Here is a 25,011-nt window from a genome sequence, read left to right as displayed (position 1 = left end):
GGGGACAGTGAGGGGACACTGAGGGGACAGTGAGGGGACAGTGAGGGACAGTGAGGGGACAGTGAGGGGACAGTGAGGGGACAGTGAGGGGACACTGAGGGACAGTGAGGGGACAGCGAGGGGACAGTGAGGGGACAATGAGGGGACACTGAGGGGACACTGAGGGACAGTGAGGGGACAGCGAGGGGACAGTGAGGGGACAATGAGGGGACAGCGAGGGGACAGTGAGGGACAGTGAGGGACAGTGAGGGACAGTGAGGGGACAGCGAGGGGACAATGAGGGGACAGTGAGGGGACAGCAGGGGACAGTGAGGGACAGTGAGGGACAGTGAGGGGACAGTGAGGGGACAGTGAGGGACACTCGGGGATCTCCAGGGGAACATTGAAGGGACAGTGAGGGGACAATGAGGGAGCTCCAGGGGACAGTGAGGGGACACGCGGGGATCTCCAGGGGACAGCAGGGGACAGTGAGCTGGACATGGAGGGGACACTGAGGGGACAATGGGGGGACACTCAGGGAGCTCCAGGGGTACGCTCAGGGGACAATGGGGCATCTCCAGGGGGACATGGAGGGGGCACCAAGGGGAATCCAAAGGGACACCAAGAGGAATCCTTGGGGCCACCAAAGGGTCACCGAGGGGCCACCAAAGAGTCACCAAGGTGGCCCCAAGGACTCACCGAAGCCGGCACGGGGCCACCCGCCTCCTTCTCCTGCAGCTGCTCCACGATGTCGGCCAGGGTGGCTTTGCTGCTGGAGGACATTTGGAGAGCGGGGTGGCATCACCTCAGCCCCGTCCCCTCCCCGCGGTGTCCCCGCCGCGTCCCCTCGGCGTCCCCGCGCTCACCCGCCGCCCTTGCCGTCGTGCCGCGGCGCCTCCGGCTCGCTGGACTCCTGCCGCTCCAGCCGGCGCTCCCGGCGCTCCCGGCGCCGCTCCGGCCGCGCCTCGCCCGGCTCCTCCTGCGCCTTGGCGGCCGCCGGCGGCTCCGCGGGTGACGGCGGCGACGGCGGTGACGGCGGCCGGAGGCGGCTCGGTGGCCGCCGCGTCGGTGACCGGCGTCTGGACGCGGTCCAGCTTGGGCTGGAGGCGCTCCGGCCGCAGCTCGTGCCGGACGTAGGCGACGCGCGGCTCCGGCCGCCGGGGCTCCGCCGCGCCCGGGGGCTCCCCCAGGAACTTGCGGGCGAGGAGCGGCGTGGGCGGCTGCTTGTTCTGCTCGGCCTTGAGCTTCTCGATCTGCGCCCGTGCGGTGCGGATGGAGATGGAGATTATGGGGATGGAGATCATGGAGATGGGATGGAGATTATGGAGATGGGATGGAGATGGAGATGGAGATGGAGATGGAGATGGAGATGGGGATGGGGATGGAGATGGAGATGGGATGGAGATGGAGATGGGATGGAGATTATGGGGATGGAGATCATGGAGATGGGATGGAGATGGAGATTATGGAGATTATGGGGATGGAGATGGAGATTATGGAGATGGGATGGAGATGGAGATGGGATGGAGGTGATGGGGATGGAGATGGAGATGGGATGGAGATGGAGATGGAGATTATGGGGATGGAGATTATGGGGATGGAGATGAGATGGAGATGGAGATGGGATGGAGATTATGGGGATGGAGATAGGGATGAGATGGAGATGGTGGAGATGGGGATGGGGATGAGATGGAGATGGAGATGGGATGGAGGTGATGGAGATGCAGATGGAGATAGGATGGAGATGGAGATGATGGAGATGGGATGAGATGGAGATGAGATGGCGGGAGCAATGATGGAGATGGAGATGGAGATAGGATGGAGATGATGAAGATGGAGATGGGGATGAGATGGAGATGAGATGGGGATGATAGAGATGGGGATAGAGATAGAATGGAGATGGAGGTGGAGATGATGGAGATGGGGGTGATGGAGATGGAGATGATGAAGATGGAGATGGGGATGAGTTGGAGATGGAGATGATGGAGATCATGAAGATGGAGATGACATGGAAATGAGGATGGGGATGACATGGAGATGGCAATTGAGATGACAGATGGGGTGGAGATGGAGATGATGGAGATGGGAATGATGGAGATGGGATGGAGATGGAAATGAAGGAAATGGAGATGAGATGGAGAAAGAGATGATGGAGATGGGGATGAGATGGAGACGTGATAGCCATGGGATGCAGATGGAGATGGAGATAGAAATGATGTCAATGGAGATGATGGAGGTGAGATGGGGACAGGGATGGAGTCGGGGATGGGACAGGGATGAAGATGGAGATGGAGATGGAGATGAAGAGGACAAAGCCAGGCCACGGAAACCCCAACAGAGACGGGCACGGGATGAAGACCAAGGTCAGACGAGGAGATGGCTCTGCAGAGCCCCCAGCTGTCCCACCCCGCGGCGGCCGTACCGTGGTGAGGCGCCGCAGCGAGCTGAACCTCTCCTCCCAGGCGGCCGCCGCCTTGCGGAAGGCCTCGTGCCGCCGGATCAGCTGCTCCACCTCGTCCACGCTGCTGCCCAGCTCCTGGCTCTTGAGCAGCGGCTCCTGGGCCGTCAGCCACGCGTCGGCCACCACGGCCTCCTGCGCGAACTGGTGCACCTCGCGCACTGCCGGCACAGCCGGGGCCGCCGTCACCGCCGCGCCGTCGCCCCAGGGCTGGGCTCACCCATCGGCCGGTGGCCCTCGTCATTTGGTGTCACCCATAGTCTGGTGTTCCCCGTAATTTCGTGTTCCTCATAGTTTGGTGTTCCCCGTAATTACATGCTCCCCATAGTCTGGTGTTCCCCATAATTTCATGCTCCTCATAGTTTGGTGTTCCCCGTAATTTCATGCTCCCCATAGTCTGGTGTTCCCCGTAATTTCGTGTTCCCCATAGTTTGGTGTTCCCCGTAATTTCATGCTCCTCATAGTTTGGTGTTCCCCGTAATTTCGTGCTCCCCATAGTTTGGTGTTCCCCGTAATTTCGTGTTCCCCATAGTCTGGTGTTCCCCGTAATTTCATGCTCCTCGTAGTTTGGTGTTCCCCGTAATTACATGTTCCCCATAGTCTGGTGTTCCCTGTAATTACATGCTCCTCGTAGTTTGGTGTTCCCCGTAATTACATGTTCCTCATGGTTGGTGTTCCCCATAATTTGGTGATCCCCATAATTTTGTGTTCCTCATAATCTGGTGTTCTCTGTAATCTGATGTTCCTCATAATTTGGTGATCCCCATAATTTAGTTTGGTGTTCCTCGTAATTTGGTGTTCCCCGTAGTTTGGTGTTCCCCATAATTTCGTGTTCCCCGTAATTTCATGTTTCTCATCATTTGGTGTTCCCCATAATTTCGTGTTCCTCATAATTTGGTGATCCCCATAATTTAGTTTGGTGTTCCTCGTAATTTGGTGTTCCCCGTAGTTTGGTGTTCCCCATAATTTCGTGTTCCCCGTAATTTCATGTTTCTCATCATTTGGTGTTCCCCATAATTTCGTGTTCCTCATAATTTGGTGATCCCATAATTTCGTGTTCCTCATAATTTGGTGTTCCCCGTAATTTGATATTCCTCATAATTTGGTGTTCCCCATAGCCTGGTGTTTCCCCATAATTTAATTTGGTATTCCTCGTAGTTTGGTGTTCCCCATAATTTGGTGATCCCTGTAACTTGATGTTCCTCATAATTTGGTGTTCCCCATAATTTGGTGATCCCATAATTTAATTTGGTGTTCCCCATAATTTGGTGTTCTTCATTATTTGGTGCTCCCCACAATTTGGTGCTCCCGTAATTTCATGTTCCTCATAATTTGGTGGTCCCCATAATTTAATTTGGTGCTCCCCATAATTTGATATTCTTCATAATTTGGTGTTCCCCGTAATTCTGTGTTCTTCATAATTTGGTGATCCTCATAATTTGATGTTCCTCATAATTTGATTTTCCTCATAATTTGGTGTTCCCCATAATTTCGTGTTCCTCATAATTTGGTGTTCCCCGTAATTTGATATTCCTCATAATTTGGTGTTCCCCATAGCCTGGTGTTCCCCATAATTTAATTTGGTATTCCTCGTAGTTTGGTGTTCCCCATAATTTGGTGATCCCTGTAACTTGATGTTCCTCATAATTTGGTGTTCCCCATAATTTGGTGATCCCCATAATTTAATTTGGTGCTCCCCATAATTTGGTATTCTTCATAATTTGGTGATCCCCATAATTTGGTGCTCCCCATAATTTGGTATTCTTCATAATTTGGTGTTCCCGTAATTTTGTGTTCCTCATAATCTGGTGTCTCCCATAATTTGGTGATCCCCATAATTTAATTTGGTGCTCCCCATAATTTGGTATTCTTCATAATTTGGTGTTCCCTGTAATTTTGTGTTCCTCATAATTTGGTGTTCCTCATAATCTGGTGTCTCCCATAATTTGGTGATCCCCATAATTTAATTTGGTGTTCCCCATAATTCTGTGTTCTTCATAATTTGGTGTCTCCCATATTTTGATGTTCCCCATAATTTGGTGTTCCTCTTAATTTGATGTTCCTCATAATTTGGTGTTCCCCGTAATTTTGTGTTCTTCATAATTTGGTGTTCCTCATAATTTGGTGTTCCTCTTAATTTGATGTTCCTCATAATTTGGTGTTCCCCATAATTTTGTGTTCTTCATAATTTGGTGTTCCTCTTAATTTGATGTTTCTCATAATTTGGTGATCCTCATAATTTGATGTTCCTCATAATTTGGTGTTCCCCGTAATTTCGTGTTCCTCATAATTTGGTGATCCCCATAATTTGATGTTCCTCATAATTTGGTGTTCCCCGTAATTTCACGTTCCTCATAATCTGGTGTCTTCCATAATTTCATGTCCCCCATAACCTGCTGACTCCCACAAACTGACTCCCACGACCCAATGCCCACCCCGAGACCTGGTGTCCCCCCAACACCCAACGTCCACCCAAAACTTGGTGACCCCCCATAAACTGGTGTCCTCCACGACACCCCGAGACCCGGTGTCCCCCCAGCCCTCGACATCCCCCAGGAACCTTCTGCCGTCGCCCCGGTGCCCACTCACTCTGCTGCAGCCACTCCCAGTGCTTGTCCCACTTCTCCGTCACCTCCTTCTTCTTGGCCAGCAGCTTCTCCATGTGGGATTTGATCTGCAGGGAGGTGGGCACGTGGCTCGGGACACCCCGCGGGTCCCACCAGGGCCCCGTCCCCGCGTTGTCCACCCCCCCGGGCACCTCGTCGGCCGCGGGGCTCTTGCTGAGGATGAGGGTCTTGCCCAGCTCCAGGCAGGTGGCCACGCTCTTGGCGCGCGCCTCCATCTCCGTCTTGAGGCTTTGGTGGTCGTTCATCAGCAGCTCCACCGAGGACACGTCCCTAAGGTGGGGATGGACACGGGTGGGGATGGAGGGAGGTCCTTGGTGGCTGGGAGGGGACATCGGCATGGGGAAGGGTGGGAGATCCTCCTGATGGACCAGGACATGGTCCTTGGAGCCATGGTGGGAGAGGACGTGGTCCTTGGAGCCATGGTGGGACAGGATTTGCTCCTTTGGTCCATGGTGGGACAGGATTTGGTCCTTTGGTCCATGGTGGGCCAGGACGTGGTCCTTGGAGCCATGGTGGGACAGGACGTGGTCCTTGGAGCCATGGTGGGACAGGACATGGACCCTCAGATGGACCAGGGCACAGAACCTTGGGATGGACCAGGACATGGTCCTTGGAGCCATGGTGGGAGAGGACGTGGTCCTTGGAGCCATGGTGGGACAGGATTTGCTCCTTTGGTCCATGGTGGGACAGGATTTGGTCCTTTGGTCCATGGTGGGCCAGGACGTGGTCCTTGGAGCCATGGTGGGACAGGACATGGTCCTTGGAGCCATGGTGGGACAGGACATGGGCCCTCAGATGGACCAGGGCACAGAACCTTGGGATGGACCAGGACATGGTCTTTGGAGCCATGGTGGGCCAGGATGTGGTCCTTGGAGCCATGGTGGGACAGGACATGGACCCTCAGATGGACCAAAACACAGGACCTTGGGATGGACCAGGACATGGTCCTTGGGCCCATGGTGGGACAGGACCCAAATCCTTTGATGGACCGGGACATGGGATCTTGGGATGGACCAGGATGTGATCCTTAGGTCCATGGTGGAACAGGACACGGACCCTCAGATGGAGCAGGACATGGGATGGTGGCACCATGAGAGACCAGGACATGCTCCTTGGGTCTGTGATGGAACATGGACCCTCAGATGGACCAGGACATGGTCCTTGGGTCTGTGATGGACCCTCAGATGGACCAGGACATGGTCCTTGCGTCCTTGGTGGGCCAAGACTTGATCCCTGGGTCATGGAACAGAACATGGACCTTCAGATGGACCAGGACATGGTCCTTGGTTCCATGGTGGAACAGGACATGAACCCTCAGATGGAGCAGGACATGGGATGGTGGCACCATGACAGACCAGGACATGCTCCTTGGGTCTGCGATGGAACATGGACCCTCAGATGGAGCAGGACATGGTCCTTGGGTCCTTGGTGGAACAGGACATGGTTCTTGGGTCATGGAACAGAACATGGACCCTCAGATGGACCAGGACATGATCCTTGGGTCCTTGGTGGAACAGGACATGGTTCTTGGGTCCATGATAGACCAGGACATGAACCCTCAGATGGAGCAGGACATGGGATGGTGGCACCATGAGAGACCAGGACATGGTCTTTGGGTCTGTGATGGACCCTCAGATGGACCAGGGCATGTTCCTTGGGTCCTTGGTGGAACAGGACATGGTTCTTGGGTCCGTGATAGACCAGGACATGAACCCTCAGGTGGAGCAGGACATGGGATGGTGGCATCATGAGAGACCAGGACATGTCCTTGGGTCTGTGATGGAACATGGACCCTCAGATGGACCAGGACATGGTCCTTGGGATGGACCAGGACATGGTCCTTGGGTCCTTGGTGGGCCAGGACATGCTCCTTGGGTCATGGAACAGAACATGGACCCTCAGATGGAGCAGGACATGGGATGGTGGCACCATGAGAGACCAGGACATGCTCCTTGGGTCTGCAATGGACCCTCAGATGGACCAGGACATGTTCCTTGGGTCATGGAACAGCACATGGACCCTCAGATGGAGCAGGACATGTTCCTTGGGTCCTTGGTGGAACAGAACATGGACCCTCAGATGGAGCAGGACATGATCTTTGGTGGGCCAAGACTTGATCCCTGGGTCATGGAACAGGCCATGGACCCTCAGATGGACCAGGACCCAGAACCTCCTGAAGCGCCACCCCTTCCCCTCTACCTGGGCTTCTCGCCGGCGCCCATCTGGTGGAGCACGCCGTCCATCCAGGCCAGCAGGTCCCGGGCGGTGCCCACGAAGCGGATCTTGTCGGCCACGCTGGCCACGTGCAGCCGGCACTCCTCGCACGCCGCCAGCAGCTCCTTCCAGGCGCGCAGCACCTCCTGCTCGCGGCCCGCGATGGCCTCGGCGTTGTCGCCGGCGTAGAGCGTGCGCAGCTGCGCCGCGCCCTCCTGCAGCCGCCGCACCTGCGTCACCAGCACCTCCACGTCGTGCTCGAAGGCGCCCAGCGCCCGCTGCAGGGCGCCGGCCGAGCCCCGGCCCTCGCGCGCCGCCAGCTCCGGCAGCCGCCGCCGCTTCTCCTCGATCTGCGCCAGCAGCTCCTTGCAGTCGTTGAAGAACTTGTGCAGCTCGTGCGACGCCGCCAGCATCTGCGCGCGCGTCTCCATCAGCTCCAGCAGGTCGGCCCAGGCCTCGTTGACGCCGTCCTTCCACTCGGCGATGGTGGCGGCGTCCGCGTGGCCGTAGTCGATGAGCTCGTCCACCATCTGGTTGACGGCGGCGATGCGCTCCTGGCCCACGCTGCCCGTCTCGCTGGCGAACTCCAGGAACTTCTCCTGCAGCAGCTGAGGCGGCCCCGGGGCGGGCGCGGGGTCAGGGGCGGGCACGGCCTGGGACCACCAGGGTGGGGTGGGGTGGGCTGGGGTGGGACCTCCAGACAGGAGATGGAGGAGGTGGCCAGGACCACCAGGATAGGGCCAGGATGGTGCCAGGACCACCAGGGTGGGGCCAGGATGGTGCCAGGACCACCAGGGTGGGGTGGGGATGGGGGAAGGACCTCCAGACACGGGATGGAGGAGGTGGCCAGGACCACCAGGATAGGGCCAGGATGGTGCCAGGACCACCAGGGTGGTGCCAGGACCACCAGGATGGGGCCAGGATGGTGCCAGGACCACCAGGGTGGGGCCAGGACCACCAGGATGGGGTGGGGATGGCACCAGGACCACCAGGGTGGGGTGGGGTGGGCTGGGGTAGGACCTCCAGACAGGAGCAGAGGGAATGGCCAGGACCACCAGGATAGGGCCAGGATAGTGCCAGGACCACCAGGGTGGGGTGGGGTGGGGTGGGGGTAGGACCTCCAGACAGGGGATGGAGGAGATGGCCAGGACCACCAGGATAGGGCCAGGATGGTGCCAGGACCACCAGGGTGGGGTGGGGATGGGGGAAGGACCTCCAGACAGGAGATGGAGGAGATGGACAGGACCACCAGGGTGGGGTGGGGATGGTGCCAGGACCACCAGGATGGTGCCAGGACCACCAGGGTGGGGTGGGGTGGGGTGGGGATGGGGGAAGGACCTCCAGACAGGGGACATAGGGGATAGAGAGGACCACCAGGGTGGGGCCAGGATGGTGCCAGGACCACCAGGGTGGGGTGGGGATGGTACCAGGACCACCAGGGTGGGGTGGGGTGGGGGTAGGACCTCCAGACAGGGGCAGAGGGAATGGACAGGACCACCAGGGTGGGGGTAGGACCTCCAGACAGGGGACAGAGGGGATGGACAGGACCACCAGGATGGGGCCAGGATGGTGCCAGGACCACCAGGGTGGGGCCAGGACCACCAGGGTGGGGTGGGGTGGGGTGGGGGTAGGACCTCCAGACAGGGGATGGAGGAGATGGCCAGGACCACCAGGATAGGGCCAGGATGGTGCCAGGACCACCAGGAAGGTGCCAGGACCACCAGGGTGGGGTGGGGATGGTACCAGGACCACCAGGATGGGGTGGGGATGGTACCAGGACCACCAGGATGGGATGGGGATGGTACCAGGACCACCAGGGTGGGGTGGGGTGGGGGTAGGACCTCCAGACAGGGGCAGAGGGAATGGACAGGACCACCAGGGTGGGGCCAGGATGGTGCCAGGACCACCAGGGTGGGGCCAGGACCACCAGGATGGGGCAGGGATGGTGCCAGGACCACCAGGAAGGTGCCAGGACCACCAGGGTGGGGTGGGGATGGGGGAAGGACCTCCAGACAGGAGATGGAGGAGATGGCCAGGACCACCAGGGTGGGGTGGGGATGGTACCAGGACCACCAGGGTGGGGTGGGGATGGGGGTAGGACCTCCAGACAGGGGGCAGTGGAGATGGCCAGGACCAGGATGGTGCCAGGACCACCAGGGTGGGGTGGGGATGGGGGAAGGACCTCCAGACAGGGGATGGAGGAGATGGCCAGGACCACCAGGATGGGGCCAGGATGGTGCCAGGACCACCAGGGTGGGGCCAGGACCACCAGGGTGCGGTGGGGATGGTACCAGGACCACCAGGGTGGGGTGGGGTGGAGTAGGACCTCCAGACAGGGGCAGAGGAGATGGACAGGACCACCAGGGTGGGGCCAGGACCACCAGGAAGGTGCCAGGACCACCAGGATGGGGTAGGGATGGTGGCAGGACCCCCAGCCAGGGAATGGAGGGGGTGGCCAGGACCAGGATGGTGCCAGGACCCCTGGAATCTGCCAGGACCCTCATCCAGGGGCAGAGGGGATGGCCAGGACCACCAGGATGGTGCCAGGACCACCAGAAAGGTGCCAGGACCACCAGGATGGTGCCAGGACCACCAGGATGGTGCCAGGACCACTAGGATGGTGCCAGGACCACCAGGATGGTGCCAGGACCACCAGGATGGTGCCAGGACCACTAGGATGGTGCCAGGACCACCAGGATGGTGCCAGGACCACTAGGACGGTGCCAGGACCACCAGAAGGGTGCCAGGACCACCAGGGGACAGAGGAGATGGTCAGGACCTCTAGGATGGTGCCAGGACCACCAGAAGGGTGCCAGGACCACCAGGGGACAGAGGAGATGGTCAGGACCTCTAGGATGGTGCCAGGACCACCAGGAAGATGCCAGGGCCCCTGCCAGAGCTCAGCAAAGGCCCCCAGACCCCTCACGACAGCACCACGAGCCACCACCAACTTCTCCACCACCAACTTCTCCACCCCACCAACTTCTCCACCCCACCAACTTCTCCACCCCACCAACTTCTCCACCCCACCTCACCCACGGCACCGAAGCCACCCCACCCCGGCCGCGGCCGCGCCCACCAGCCCCGTGCCGCCCTCACCGTGACGTGCTCGAAGTCCTGCCCCAGCTCGGGCGAGCCGGCCACCACCTCCTTCTCGGCGATCCAGTGCTCCAGCTCGTCCACCTCGCGGTTGAGCTGGTAGAGCCAGTACTGCTGCTCCAGCTTGACCTTGCGCTCCTCCACCAGGTCCTTCAGAGACACGTACAGCCGGTCAACCTGCGACTGCCGCCTGCTGACCTGTTCGCTGCGCAAGGACACCACGGCGCCGTCAGCCCCGCTGGGTGCCCGGGGGCGCCCGGGGCGGGCGGGGCGCGGGCGGGGCGCGGGCGGGGCGCGGGCGGGGCGCGGGCGGGGCGTGGGCGGACCTCTGGGGGTGGCCGAGCTCGAGGAGGGCGCGGCACTGGCGGGAGAGCTGGGCGATGGTCTCCTCGTAGTTCTCGATGGTTTGCTCGGTGAGGAGATGCTTCTTGAGGAGCTGCAGGGTGCTCTGCTCGTCCTGCGGGCGGGGGGATGGTGGGGTTGGGGGTTGGCAGCAGCGATTGGTGGGACACAACTCAATTGGTGCAACCAACCCAACCAAACCAAGCCAACCCAACCAACCAACCAAACCAACCAACCAACCAAGCCAACCCAACCAAACCAACCCAACCAACCCAACCCAACCAAACCAACCCAACCAACCCAACAGAGTCAGTGAAACCCAACCCAACCAACCCAACCAACCCAACCACCCAAGCCAACAGAGTCAGTGAAACCCAACCCAACCAACCCAAGAACCCAACCCAACCCAACAGAGCCAACCCCAACCAAGCAAGGCACTCAACCCAACCCAACCCAACCAAACCAACCCAACCCAACCCAACCAACCCAACCAACCCAACCAACACAACCCAACCCAACACAACCCAACCAACACAACCCTACCCAACACAACCCAACCAACACAACCCAACCCAACCCAACCACCCAATTAAACCAACCCAACCAAACCCAACCAACCCAACCAACCCAACCCAACCAACCCAACCCAACCAACCCAATCCAACCAACACAACCCAACCAACCAAACCCAACCCAACCCAACCAACACAACCCAACCACCCAATTAAACCAACCCAACCCAACCACCCCAACCCATCCAGTTTACCCAACCCATCCCATTCACCCAACCCAACCACGCTGACCCAACCGCCGCCGCCGCCCCGCCCCGAGCGCCACCTTTCCCTTCTCCTCGTTCATCAGCAGCAGCTCCTGCTCGCCCAGCCACGACTCCACCTCGGCCACGTCGAAGTAGTACTGCTCCAGCTGGAAGGAGGCGTCCAGCGCCTGCTGCCGCCGCTCCGTCTGCTCCTGCAGCTCGGCCCAGAGCGCGCCCAGCCGCTCCAGCAGCGCCCGCACGCCCTCGGCCTCGGGGCTCTTGATGGACGCCACGGCGGCCGCGCGCTCCAGCACCTCGTCCACGCGCGGCCGGTGCACCTGGATCTCCCGGCGCAGGTTCTGAGGGTGCCGTGGGACGGAGGGCTCAGCGTGGGGTGGGGACTCTCCAGCTCCAGGAGCACCAGGATGGTGGATGGTCCCACCTTGGTCCCCCAAACTCCACCCAAAAATGTGAGGAGCTGCCCCAACATCTCCCCATGATCAGTTTTGGGGTCCCACCTTGGGCCCCAAACCCCTCCCCAGAAGGTGAGGAGCTGCCCCAACATCTCCCCATGATCAGTTTTGGGGTCCCACCTTGTTCCTCACCACCACAACCCCTCGTGGTGAACTTTGGGGTCCCACCTTGTTCCTCACCACCCCAACCCCTCGTGGTGAATTTTGGGGTCCCACCTTGGCCCCCAAACTCCACCCAAAAATGTGAGGAGCTGCCCCAACATCTCCCCATGATCAGTTTTGGGGTCCCACCTTGGGCCCCAAACCCCTCCCCAGAAGGTGAGGAGCTGCCCCAACATCTCCCCATGATCAGTTTTGGGTCCCACCTTGTTCCTCACCACCACAACCCCTCGTGGTGAATTTTGGGGTCCCACCTTGGCCCCCAAACTCCACCCAAAAATGTGAGGAGCTGCCCCAATATCTCCCCATGATCAGTTTTGGGGTCCCACCTTGCTCCCCACCCCTCCAACCCCTCATGGTGAATTTTGGGGTCCCACCTTGGCCCCCAAACCCCTCCCCAGAAGGTGAGGAACTGCCCCAACACCTCACCATGATCAGTTTTGGGGTCCCACCTTGTTCCTCACCACACCAACCCTTCATGATTAATTCTGGGGTCCCACCTTGCCCCCAAACCCCACCCAAGAAGGTGAGGAGCTGCCCCAACATCTCCCCATGGTCAATTTTGGGGTCCCACCTTGCCCCCAAACCCACCCTTGACCCCAGAACCCCAAGGAGAGGATGAGGAGCTGCCCCAACATCTCCCCACCACCCTAACCCCTGGTGGTGAATTTTGGGGTCCCACCTTGGCCCCCAAACCTCTCCCCAGAGGGTGAGGAGCTGACCCAACACCTCCCCAACATCTCGTGGTGGATTTTGGGGTCCCACCACGACCCCAGACGCCGCGCGGCCGCTGACCTGGTTCTTCTTGATGAACTGCTGGACGGTCTGGAGGTTGGTGCCGAGGTCCTTGAGCATGGCCAAGGGCAGGCGGTCCTGGACCCACATCTGGGACAGGGGTGGAGCTCGGTGTCATCGCTGTCCCACATCCCACCCCACCCCATCCCCATTTCCGTGTTCACCTCCGTCCCGTCCCCATATTCATCTCATCTTCAACCCATCTCCATCTCCATCATCTCCATCTCTATCCCATCTCCATCCCAATCCATCTCCATCTCCATCCCATCTCCATCTCCATCCCATCTCCACCCCCATCCATCTTCATCTCCATCCCATCTCCATCTCCCCCCATTCATCTTGAACTCCATCCCATCTCCATCCAATCTCCTCCATCTTCATGCCTTCTTCATCTCCATCATCTGCATCCCAATCCATCTCCATCCCATCTCCATCTCCATCTCCATCTCCATCTCCATCCCATCTCCACCCCCATCCATCTTCATCTCCATCCCATCTTCATCATCTCCATCTCCATCTCCATCTCATCTCCATCCCATCTTCATCATCTCCATCTCCATCCTATCTCCATCCCATCTCCACCCCATTCACCTATAACTTCATTCCATCTCCATCATCTCCATCCCATCTCCATCATCTCCACCTATCCCACCTCCATCTCCACCCCATTCACCTCCACCCCACCCCGCCCCACCCCACCATACTCACCACCTCGTCCTCCAGCTCGTGGCTGACCTGGTGGACCTCCTTGGAGGCCAGCAGGATCCTGCGGCGCTCCTTGAGGGGCTCGATGAGGCGCACGATGCGCGTCCCCACCGCGCTCTGCCGCTCGCCCACGGCCTCGCGCCCGGCCGCCTGCGCCGGCAGCGCCGCCGCCTGCGCCTGCAGCTCGCCCACCTCCTGCGACCACTGCTCCACCTGCGACTCCATGGCCTGCGCGACACGGGGACACCGCGCGTGGAGGCCACCGGGGCCGGGGTGGGACCGACGGCGCCCAGAGCTCCTCCCAAAAAACGTCCCGGCCCCAAAGTGTGGTGGCCTCGTAATTTGGTGTGCACCATAAGCTGGTGGCACCCCCTAGAACTTGGTGCCCACCATAAGCTGGTGGCACCTCCCATAATGTGGTGTCCACCACAATCTGGTGTCCACCATAACCTGATGTCAGCCTCCATAACGTGGTGTCCCTCGTAATGTGGTGTCCACCATAACCTGATGTCAGCCTCCATAACATGGTGTCACCCCCATAATGTGGTGTCCACCATAACCTGGTGTCACCCCCAATGACACGGCGGCACCCCCCATAATTTGGTGTCCACCACAATCTGGTGTCCACCATAATCTGGTGTCATCCCCCAAAATGTGGTGTCCCTCATAATGTGGTGTCCATCATAACCTGGTGTCACCCCCCATAATGTGGTATCCACCATAACTTGGTGTCACCTCCCATAATTTGGTGTCCACCATAACCTGATGTCAGCCTCCATAACATGGTGTCCCTCGTAATGTGGTGTCCACCATAACCTGGTGGCACCTCCCATAACTTGGTGTCCACCACAACCTGGTGTCACCCCCATAATTTGGTGTCCCTCATAATGTGGTGCCCACCATAACCTGATGTCAGCCTCCATAACGTGGTGTCACCCCCATAACATGGTGTTCCTCCTAATGGGGTGTCCACCATACCTTGGTGTCCCCCCTCCATAATGTGGTGTCCACCACAATCTGGTGTCCACCATAACGTGATGTCACCCCCCATAATGTGGTGTCACCCCCACAATCTGGTGTCCACCATAATCTAGTGTCACCCCTCCATGAAGTGCTGTCCTCTATAACTTGGTGTCCACCATAATCTGGCGTCACCCCCAAAACCATGGTGTTCGTCATAATGTGGTGCCCACCATAACCTGGTGTCCCTCCATAGCCTGGTGTCCCAACACCACCCAAAATCCACCCAAGGCCCGGTGTCCCCCCAGGGTCTGGTATCCCCCCATGTCCAGCTGTCCCCATCCCTGCTGTCCCCACGTCCATCTGTCCCCATGTCCATCTGTCCCCATCCCTGCTGTCCCCAAGTCCAACTGTCCCCATGTCCATCTATCCCCATGTCCATCTGTCCCCATCCCTGCTGTCCCCATGTCCTGCTGTCCCCATGTCCATCTGTCCCCATGTCCATCTGTCCTCATCCCTGCTGTCCCCATGTCCATCTGTCCCCATCCCTGCTGTCCCTATGTCCATCTGTCCCCATCTGTCCCCATCCCTGCTGTCCGTCTGTCCCCATCCTTGCTGTCCATCTGTCCCCATGTCCATCTGTCCCCATCCCTGCTGTCCCCACGCACCTGCAGCCGGTGGAGCTGCCGGCTGACGCTGCGCAGGTCGGAGCTGCCACTGCCTGCTGTCCCCACATCCTGCTGTCCCCATGTCCATCTGTCCCCATCCCTGCTGTCCGTCTGTCCCCACGCACCTGCAGCCGGTGGAGCTGCCGGCTGACACTGCGCAGGTCGGAGCTGCCACAGCCTGCTGTCCCCTGCTGTCCCCATGTCCATCTGTCCCCATCCCTGCTGTCCCCATGTCCATCTGTCCCCATGTCCATCTGTCCCCATGTCCAACTGTCCCCATCCCTGCTGTCCGTCTGTCCCCATCCCTGCTGTCTGTCTGTCCCCACGCACCTGCAGCCGGTGGAGCTGCCGGCTGACGCTGCGCAGGTCGGAGCCGCCGCCGCCGACGCTCTCGAGCTGCTCCTCGAGCCGGCCCAGCCGCGCCTCCACGTCGGCGAAGCTCCGCGCCAGGCGCTCTGCGGCCGCCGCCTCGGCCAAGCGCCGGCTCCGCGCCTGGCTGGAGCTCTCCAGCTCCTGCCAGCAGCGCCGCAGCTCCTCCAGCTGCCGCCGCACGGCCCCGCTCAGCTCCGGCTTGGCCTGCACCAGCTCCTCGCCCTCCTGCGGGGGAGACGGGCATGGGGTGAGCACGGGGGGACCCCAAAACCGATCTCCGGGGGTTGGGGAGAGGTTGGAGCTGCTCCACACCTTCTCGGGTGGGGTTTAGGGCAAGGTGGGACCCCAAAACTGATCTCCAGGGGTTGGGGTGGTGGGGAGCAAGGTGGGACGCCAAAATTCACCACAAATGGTTGGGGAGATGTTGGGAGAGCTCCTCGCCCTCCTGGAGATGGGGATGAGGTGAGGTGGGACCCCAAAACCGATCTCCAGGGGTTGAGGTGGTGGCGAGCAAGGTGGGACCCCAAAATTCATCACAAATGGTTGGGGAGATGTTGGGGCAGCTCCTCCCCCTCCTGGAGGTGGGCTTGGGGTGAGGTGGGACCCCAACATTGATCTCGAGGGGCTGGGGAGATGCTGGAGGAGCTCTTCATGTTCTATGGTGGGGTTTGGGGTGAGGTGGGACCCCAACATTGATCTCGAGGGGCTGGGGAGAGGTTGGGGGAGCTCCTCGCCCTCCTGGAGATGGGCATGGGGTGAGCAAGGGGGGACCCCAAAACTGTCGAGGGTTGAGGTGGTGGCGAGCAAGGTGGGACCCCAAAATTCATCACAAATGGTTGGGGAGATGTTGGGAGAGCTCCTCGCCTTTCTGGAGGTGGGGATGGGGTGAGGTGGGACCCCAAAAACCGATCTCCAGGGGTTGGGGAGAGGTTGGAGCTGCTCCACACCTTCTCGGGTGGGGTTTAGGGCAAGGTGGGACCCCAAAACTGATCTCCAGGGGTTGAGGTGGTGGGGAGCAAGGTGGGACCCCAAAATTCACCACAAATGGTTGGGGAGATGTTGGGAGAGCTCCTCTCCCTCCTGGAGATGGGGATGGGGTGAGGTGGGACCTCAAAATTGATCTCCAGGGGTTGAGGTGCTGGGGAGCAAGGTGGGACCCAAAATTCATCACAAGTGGTTGGGGAGATGTTGGGAGAGCTCCTCAACTTCTCATGGGGGTTAAGGGGTCAAGGTGGGACCCCCAAAATATTGACCACGAGGGGTTGGGGTGATGGGGGAGCAAGGTGGGACCCCAAAACCGATCATGGCAGATGTTGGGGCAGCTCCTCCTGTTCTGGGGTGGGGTTGGGGTGAGGTGGGACCCCAACATTGATCTCGAGGGGTGGGGGTGGTGGGGAGCAAGGTGGGACCCCAAAATTCATCACAAGTGGTTGGGGAGATGTTGGGAGAGCTCCTCAACTTCTGGGGTGATGTGGGACCCCAAAATTGATCACAAATGGTTGGGGAGATGTTGGGGCAACTCCTCAACTTCTGGGGATGGGTTGGGGTGAGGTGGGACCCCAAAATTGATCTTGAGGGGTTGGGGAGATGCTGGAGGAGCTTTTCATGTTCTGTGGTGGGGTTTGGGGTGAGGTGGGACCCCAAAATTCATCACAAATGTTTGGGGAGATGTTGGGAGAGCTCCTCGCCTTCCTAAAGGCGGGCTTGGGGTGAGGTGGGACCCCAACATTGATCTCGAGGGTTGAGGTGGTGGGGAGCAAGGTGGGACCCCAAAATTCATCACAAATGGTTGGGGAGATGTTGGGGAGCTCCTCGCCCTCCTGGGGACAGGCTTGGGGTGAGGTGGGACCCCAAAATTCATCTCGAGGGGCTGGGGAGAGGTTGGGGGAGCTCCTCACATTCTGGGGTGGTTTGGGGGCCAAGGTGGGACCCCAGAATTGATCTTGAGGGGTTGGGGAGATGTTGGAGCTGCTCCACACTGTCTCGGGGGGGGGTTTATGGCAAGGTGGGACCCCAAAATTCATCCAGAGGGGTTGGGGAGATGTTGGGGCAGCTCCTCAACTTCTGGGCTGGGGTTGGGGTGAGGTGGGACCCCAAAATTCATCATGAGGGGTTGGGGAGATGTTGGGAGAGCTCCTCGCCCTCCTGGAGGTGGGGATGGGGTGAGCAAGGGGGGACCCCAAAACCGATCTCGAGGGGTGGGGGTGGTGGGGAGCAAGGTGGGACCCCAAAATTCATCACAAGTGGTTGGGGAGATGTTGGGAGAGCTCCTCAACTTCTCATGGGGGTTACGGGGTCAAGGTGGGACCCCAAAATTGACCACGAGGGGTTGGGGTGATGGGGGAGCAAGGTGGGACCCCAAAACCGATCATGGGAGATGTTGGGGCAGCTCCTCCTGTTCTGGGGTGGGGTTGGGGTGAGGTGAGACCCCAACATTGATCTCCAGGGGTTGGGGTGGTGGGGAGCAAGGTGGGACCCCAAAATTCATCACAAATGTTTGGGGAGATGTTGGGGGAGCTCCTCGCCCTCCTGGGGGACAGGCTTGGGGTGAGGTGGGACCCCAAATTCATCTCGAGGGGCTGGGAGATGCTGGAGGAGCTTTTCATGTTCTATGGTGGGGTTTGGGGTGAGGTGGGACTCCAAAATTGATCTCGAGGGGTTGGGGAGATGTTGGGAGAGCTCCTCGCCCTCCTGGAGGTGGGGATGGGGTGAGCAAGGGGGGACCCCAAAACTGATCTCGAGGGTTGAGGTGGTGGGGAGCAAGGTGGGACCCCAAAATTCATCACAAATGGTTGGGGAGATGTTGGGAGAGCTCCTCTCCTTCCTGGGATGGGGTTTGGGGGGAGGTGGGAACCTCAAAATTCATCATGAGGGGTTGGGGAGATGTTGGGGAGCTCCTCGCCCTCCTGGAGGTGGGGATGGGGTGAGCAAGGGGGGACCCCAAAACTGATCTCCAGGGGTTGGGGTGGTGGGGAGCAAGGTGGGACCCCAAAATTCATCACAAGTGGTTGGGGAGATGTTGGGAGAGCTCCTCAACTTCTGGGGTGATGTGGGACCCCAAAATTGATCACAAATGGTTGGGGAGAGGTTGGGGCAACTCCTCAACTTCTGGGGATGGGTTGGGGTGAGGTGGGACCCCAAATTCATCACAAATGGTTGGGGAGATGTTGGGGCAGCTCCTCAACTTCTGGGGTGGGGTTGGGGTGAGGTGGGACCCCAAAATTGATCTTGAGGGGTTGGGGAGATGCTGGAGGAGCTTTTCATGTTCTGTGGTGGGGTTTGGGGTGAGGTGGGACCCCAAAATTCATCACAAATGTTTGGGGAGATTTTGGGGGAGTTCCTCAACTTCTGGGGTGAGGTGGGACCCCAACATTGATCTCGAGGTGTTGGGGAGATGTTGGGGCAGTTCCTCACCTTCTGGAGAGGGGTTTGGGGGCAAGGTGGGACCCCAAAATTCATCAAGAGGGGTTGGGGAGATGTTGGGGGAGCTCCTCATGTTCTAGGGTGGGGTTGGGGTGAGGTGGGACCCCAAAATTCATCACAAATGGTTGGGGAGATGTTTGGGTAAACCCTCTTCTTCCTGGCATGGGGTTTGGGGTCAAGATGGGGTTTAGGAGCAAGGTGGGACCTCAAAATTCATCTCGAGGGGCTGGGGAGAGGTTGGGGGAGCTCCTCACGTTCTAGGGTGGTTTGGGGGCCAAGGTGGGACCCCAGAATTGATCTCGAGGGGTTGGGGAGATGTTGGAGCTGCTCCACATCTTCTCGGGTGGGGTTTAGGGCAAGGTGGGAACCCAAAATTCATCACAAATGGTTGGGGAGATGTTGGGGCAGCTCCTCATCTTCTCATGGGCGTTACGGGGTCAAGGGAGGGTTTTGGAATCAAGGTGGGACCCCAAAATTGACCATGGAGATGCTGGGAGAGCTCCTCACGTTCTGGGGTGGGGTTTGGGGTGAGGTGGGACCCCAAAATTGATGATGGGAGATGTTGGGGCAGCTCCTCATCTTCTCATGGGGGTTTGGGGTGAGGTGGGACCCCAAAATTGACCATGGGAGATGTTGGGGGAGCTCCTCACGTTCTGGGGTGGGGTTTGGGGTGAGGTGGGACCCCAAAATTGATCACGGGAGATGTTGGGCAGCTCCTCATCTTCTCATGGGGGTTACGGGGTCAAGGGAGGGTTTTGGAATCAAGGTGGGACCCCAAAACCGATCATGGGAGATGTTGGGGGAGCTCCTCACGTTCTGGGGTGGGGTTTGGGGTGAGGTGGGACCCCAAAATTGATGATGGGAGACGTTGGGGGAGCTCCTCATCTTCTCATGGGGGTTATGGGGTCAAGGTGGGACCCCAAAAGTGATCACGGGGGATTGGGGTGGTGGGGGGGACACTGAGGGGACCCTGGGGACGTTTCGGGGCGGCCACCACGGGGGGGATGGGAGGGGACAGCACAGGGGGGGGACAGTGAGGGGGAGGGGACACACAGGGGACACACAGGGGGTGACACGGGGGGAGGTGACACACGGGGGATGGCACAGGGGGGTGACACGGGGCAGGTGACACAGGTGGGTGACACAGGTGGGTGACACACAGGGGGTGACACAGGTTGGGGACACACGGGGGGATGGCACAGAGGAGTGACACACAGCAGGTGACACAGGTGGGTGACACAGGTGGGTGACACGGGTGGGTGACACACAGGGGACACCACAGGGGGGTGACACAGGTGGGTGACACACAGGGGACACCACAGGGGGGTGACACGGGGTGGTGGGGACACACGGGGGGGACGTGACAAGGGGGAGGTGACACAGAGCAGGTGACACGGGGAGGGGACATGGGGGGGGACACACAGGGGATGGCACAGGGGAGGTGACACGGGGGGGGGTGACACAGGTGGGTGACACAGGTGGGGGACACCACGGGGGATGGCACAGGGGAGGTGACACGGGGAGGGGACACAGGGGAGTGACACACAGGGGACACCACTGGGGGTGACATGGGGGAGGTGACACGAGGAGGGGACACACAGGAGGGGGTGACAGGGCTTGGGGACACTCGGCGGGAGTGACACGAGTGGGGGTGACACACACGGGGGACACGGGGGGGGCGGGGGGTGACACACGGGGGAGGTGACACAGGTCACGGGTTGGGGACACTTGGAGGACACACGAGTGGGGGTGACACACACGGGGGGGGGGTGACACGCGTGGGAGTGACACACACGAGGGACACGGGGGGGGGTGACACAGGTTGGGGACACTTGGAAGACACACGAGTGGGGGTGACACACACGGGGGACACACAGGGGGGTGACACGAGTGGGAGTGACACACGGGGGGATGACATGAGGAGGTGACACACGGGGGGGACACGGGGGTGGGGGTGACACGAGGAGGTGACACACGGGGGAGGTGACACGAGGAGGTGACACACGGGGGGTGACACGAGTGGGAGTGACACACGGGGGGACACGGGGGTGGGGGTGACACGAGGAGGTGACACACGGGGGGGGTGACACACAAGGGGGGGGAGGTGACACACGAGTGTGGGTGACACACGGGGGTGGGGGTGACACGAGGAGGTGACACATGGCGGGGAGTGACACGAGGAGGTGACACACGAGTGTGGGTGACACACAAGGGGGGGGGGGGTGACACGAGGGGAAGGCGACACCACTTGTGGCTGATCGCGGGGGGGGGGGGGGGGGGGGGGTGGGGGGGTGACACCCCTTGGTGACCGCAGCGCCGACCGGACGCAACCAAAATTTAGGGGGGGGGGGGGGGGTCGGGAGGGGGCGGGACGCGCGCGTGGGGGGCGGGGCTTGCAGGAGGGGGCGGGGCTTGCAGGAAGGGGGCGGGGCTTGCAGAAAGAGGGCGGGGCTTGCAGGAGGAGGGCGGGGCTTGCAGGAGGAGGGCGGGGCTTGCAGGAGGAGGGCGGGGCTTGCGGGAAGGGGGCGGGGCGTGCAGGAGGGGGGCGGGGCGTGCAGGAGGGGGGCGGGGCTTGCAGGAGGAGCGCGGGGAGTGCAGGAAGGGGCGGGGCTTGCAGAAAGAGGGCGGGGCTTGCAGGAAGAGCGCGGGTCGTGCAGGAAGGGGGCGGGGCGTGCAGGAATGGGGGCGGGGCAGCGCGCCAGCATCACCCACCCCCCTCCCCCTCCCCCCCCGCTCCCCTCCCCTCCCCTCCCCCCCCAGTGCAATGGAACCTTCTCGATCCTCTGGAGCCACTCGCGGTTCTGCGCCAGCTCGGCCAGGAACGCCGGGTGCTGCAGCCACGGCTTGGGGGGCGCCCGCGGGGGGGGGTCCCGCGTGGGGTCCGCGGCCATCAGCGCCTTCTCGCGGGCCCACGCATCCAACTGCGGGGGGAGCGCCACCGTGGGGGGGGGGGATGGAGAGGGGGGGGGACCCCCCCTTGGTGACCCCCGAGAAATAAAAAATTCAAAAGAAAAAAAAAAAAATCCCGCCCAAAAAAAAAAAAATATATATATATATATATCTATATCTATATATATCGGGAGGAGCTTCTTCTTTAAAAAAAAAAAAAAAAAAAAAAAAAATATATATATATATATATATATCGGGAGGAGCTTCTTCTTTAAAAAAAATATATATATATATATATATGGGGAGGAGGTTCTTCTTTAAAAAAAAAAATAATCAAAATATTCTCGCCCTTAAAAAAAATAATATTTCAGGGGTCTCCTCTTTTCTTCTTAAAACCACCCAAAAAAAATATATATATATATATCGGGAGGAGCTTCTTCTTAAAAATAATATTTCAGGGGTCTCCTCTTTTAGTCTTAAAAGAAAAAAACATCTAAATATTATATATATATATATATATATATATATATATATATATATATATATATATATATATATATATATATATATATCGGGAGGAGCTTCTTCTTTAAAAAAAAATAAATCGAAATATTCTCGCCCTTAAAAAAAGTAATATTTTACGGATCTCCTCTTTTAGTCTTAAAAAAAAAAATCTAAATATTATATATATATATATATATATATCGGGAGGAGCTTCTTCTTTAAAAAAAAAAAAAAAAAAATCAAAATATTCTCGACCTTAAAAAAAAATAATATTTCAGGGGTTTTCCTCTTTTAGTCTTAAAAAAAAAAAATCGAAATATTCTCGCCCTTAAAAAAATAATATTTCAGGGGTCTTCTCTTTTAGTCTTAAAAAAAAAAAATCTAAATAAATTCCACCCCCCCTCAAAAAAAAAAAAAATCGGGAGGAGCTTCCTGTTAAAAAAAAATAATAAAAAAAAAATTTTCCCCCCTAAAAAATAATTCAGGGGTCTCCTCTTTTTTTCTATTAAAAAAATCAAAATATTCCCCCCCACCAAAAAAAAAAATCGGGAGGAGCTTCCTCTTAAAAAATAAAATCAAAATATTATATTCCCCCCCCTAAAAATAAGAATTCAGGGGTCTCCTGTTTTTTTCTATTAAAAAAATCAAAATATTCCCCCCCGCTAAAAAAAAATAATTCAGGGGTCTCTTTTCTCCTAAAATAATCGAAATAAATTCCCCCTCAAACAAAAAATAAATTCAGGGGTCTCCTCTTTTATTCTTAAAATAAATCTAAATAAATTCTTCCCCCCCAAAAAAATTGCTCATTTTTTTTCTTAAAAAAAACAAAAATCGAAATAAATTCTCCCCTCTCCAAAAAATAATTCAGGGGCCTGTTCTTTTATTCCTAAAAGAAATCTAAATTAATTCTCCCCCCTCCAAAAAAGAATAATTCAGGGGCCTCTCTTTCTTAAAATAATCTAAATAAATTCCCCCCCTCCAAAAAAAAAACAAATAAAATCAGACGAATTCTCTTTTTCTCTTAAAAATAACTAAATATTCCCCCCTAAAAAATCGGGAGTTGCTTCCCCTCTTTTTCCCCTCCCCAAAAAAATAAAATCAGGAGAAATCCAAAAAAATAAAATCAGGAGAAATCCCACTTTTTTTTTTTCCTAAAAAATAAAATAAATTAGAAGCCCCCTCGTATTGTTATAAAAAGAAAAAAAAAAAATCAACTCCCCCCACTCTGTTTTCGTCTTTTTTGCCTCAAAAATTGCAGAGGGGAAGGGGGAGAGGAACCCCCCAGATTTAAAACAAATTAAATAAATAAAAAAGGGGAGAGGAGCCCCAAAAAAACCCAAAAATCGTTGAGGGGACCCCAAAAATAGAGAAGGAGACCCCAAAATAATCCCAAAAAACAAATCCCAAAAATCGGCGAGGGGACCCCCAAAATAATCCCAAAAATGGGGAAGGAGACCCCCAAAATAATTCCCAAAAAATCCCAAAATAGAGAAGGAGACCCCCAAAATAACCCCCCAAAAATCCCAGAAATAGGTGAGAGGAACCCCAAAAAAATCTCCAAAAAAATCTCAAAAACAGGCGAGGGGACCCCTAAAAAAAACTCAAAAAACCCCCAAAAATAAGCGAGGAGACCCCCCCAAAATAATCCCAAAAATAGAGAAGGAGACCCCCCAAATAATCCAAAAATAGAGAAGGAGACCCCCAAAATAATCCCAAAAATAGGCGAGTGGACCCCTAAAATAACCCCCAAAAATAATCCCAAAAATAGAGAAGGAGACCCCAAAATAATCCCCCCAAAAATCCCAAAAATAGAGAAGGAGACCCCCAAAAAAGTCTCAAAAAAATCCCAAAAATAAGTGAGAAGACCTTCCCAAAATAATCCCAAAAATAGAGAAGGAGACCCCGAAAATAACCCCCAAAAAAAGAGAAGGAGACCCCAAAAAATCCCAAAAATAGAGAAGGAGACCCCCAAAATAATCCCAAAAATAGGCGAGGGGACCCCTAAAATAACCCCCCAAAAAACCCCAAAAATAGAGAAGGAGACCCCAAAATAATCCCCCCCAAAAAATCCCAAAAATAGAGAAGGAGACCCCCAAAAAAAGTCTCAAAAAATCCCAAAATAAGTGAGAAGACCTTCCCAAAATAATCCCAAAAATACAGAAGGAGACCCCGAAAATAACCCCCAAAAAAAGAGAAGGAGACCCCCAAAAAAATCCCAAAAATAGAGAAGGAGACCCCCAAAATAATCCCAAAAATAGGCGAGGGGACCCCTAAAATAACCCCCAAAAATAATCCCAAAAATAGAGAAGGAGACCCCAAATAATCCCCCAAAAATCCAAAAAATAGAGAAGGAGACCCCCCAAAAAATCTCAAAAAAATCCCAAAAATAAGTGAGAAGACCTTCCCAAAATAATCCAAAAATAGAGAAGGGAGACCCCCAAAAAAACCTCAAAAAATCCCAAAAATAAGTGAGAAGACCTTCCCAAAATAACCCCCAAAAATAGAGAAGGAGACCCCGAAAATAATCCAAAAACAGGCGAGGGGACCCCCAAAATAATCCCAAAAATAGAGAAGGAGACCCCCAAAA

General features: G+C 56.9%; 1 protein-coding gene across 1 annotated transcript in view; it reads right to left on the bottom strand.

Annotated features, from left to right (window-relative positions):
- LOC134433667 (spectrin beta chain, non-erythrocytic 4-like) overlaps positions 1–25,011 on the bottom strand; it is a gene marked incomplete at its 3' end in the record, with an annotated part of 66,793 nt that overhangs the window by 5,480 nt on the left and 36,302 nt on the right. The window contains exons 18-31 of the mRNA XM_063182433.1: positions 21,803–21,952; positions 15,567–15,833; positions 13,612–13,836; positions 12,904–12,993; positions 11,557–11,835; positions 10,704–10,834; positions 10,378–10,582; positions 7,264–7,886; positions 5,196–5,334; positions 5,027–5,111; positions 2,402–2,598; positions 1,005–1,232; positions 846–958; positions 679–751 (exon numbers count right to left, since the gene is read on the bottom strand). Coding sequence (XP_063038503.1) covers positions 679–751; positions 846–958; positions 1,005–1,232; positions 2,402–2,598; positions 5,027–5,111; positions 5,196–5,334; positions 7,264–7,886; positions 10,378–10,582; positions 10,704–10,834; positions 11,557–11,835; positions 12,904–12,993; positions 13,612–13,836; positions 15,567–15,833; positions 21,803–21,952 — 2,805 coding nt within the window. The remainder of the gene's footprint in view (positions 1–678; positions 752–845; positions 959–1,004; positions 1,233–2,401; positions 2,599–5,026; positions 5,112–5,195; positions 5,335–7,263; positions 7,887–10,377; positions 10,583–10,703; positions 10,835–11,556; positions 11,836–12,903; positions 12,994–13,611; positions 13,837–15,566; positions 15,834–21,802; positions 21,953–25,011) is intronic.

The sequence above is a fragment of the Melospiza melodia genome, unplaced genomic scaffold (assembly GCF_035770615.1).
Source record: "Melospiza melodia melodia isolate bMelMel2 unplaced genomic scaffold, bMelMel2.pri scaffold_233, whole genome shotgun sequence".
In the NCBI taxonomy this organism is placed as follows: domain Eukaryota; kingdom Metazoa; phylum Chordata; class Aves; order Passeriformes; family Passerellidae; genus Melospiza; species Melospiza melodia.
Note: the sequence above shows the minus strand (reverse complement) of the source record. Positions and strands in the feature narration are given on the sequence as shown.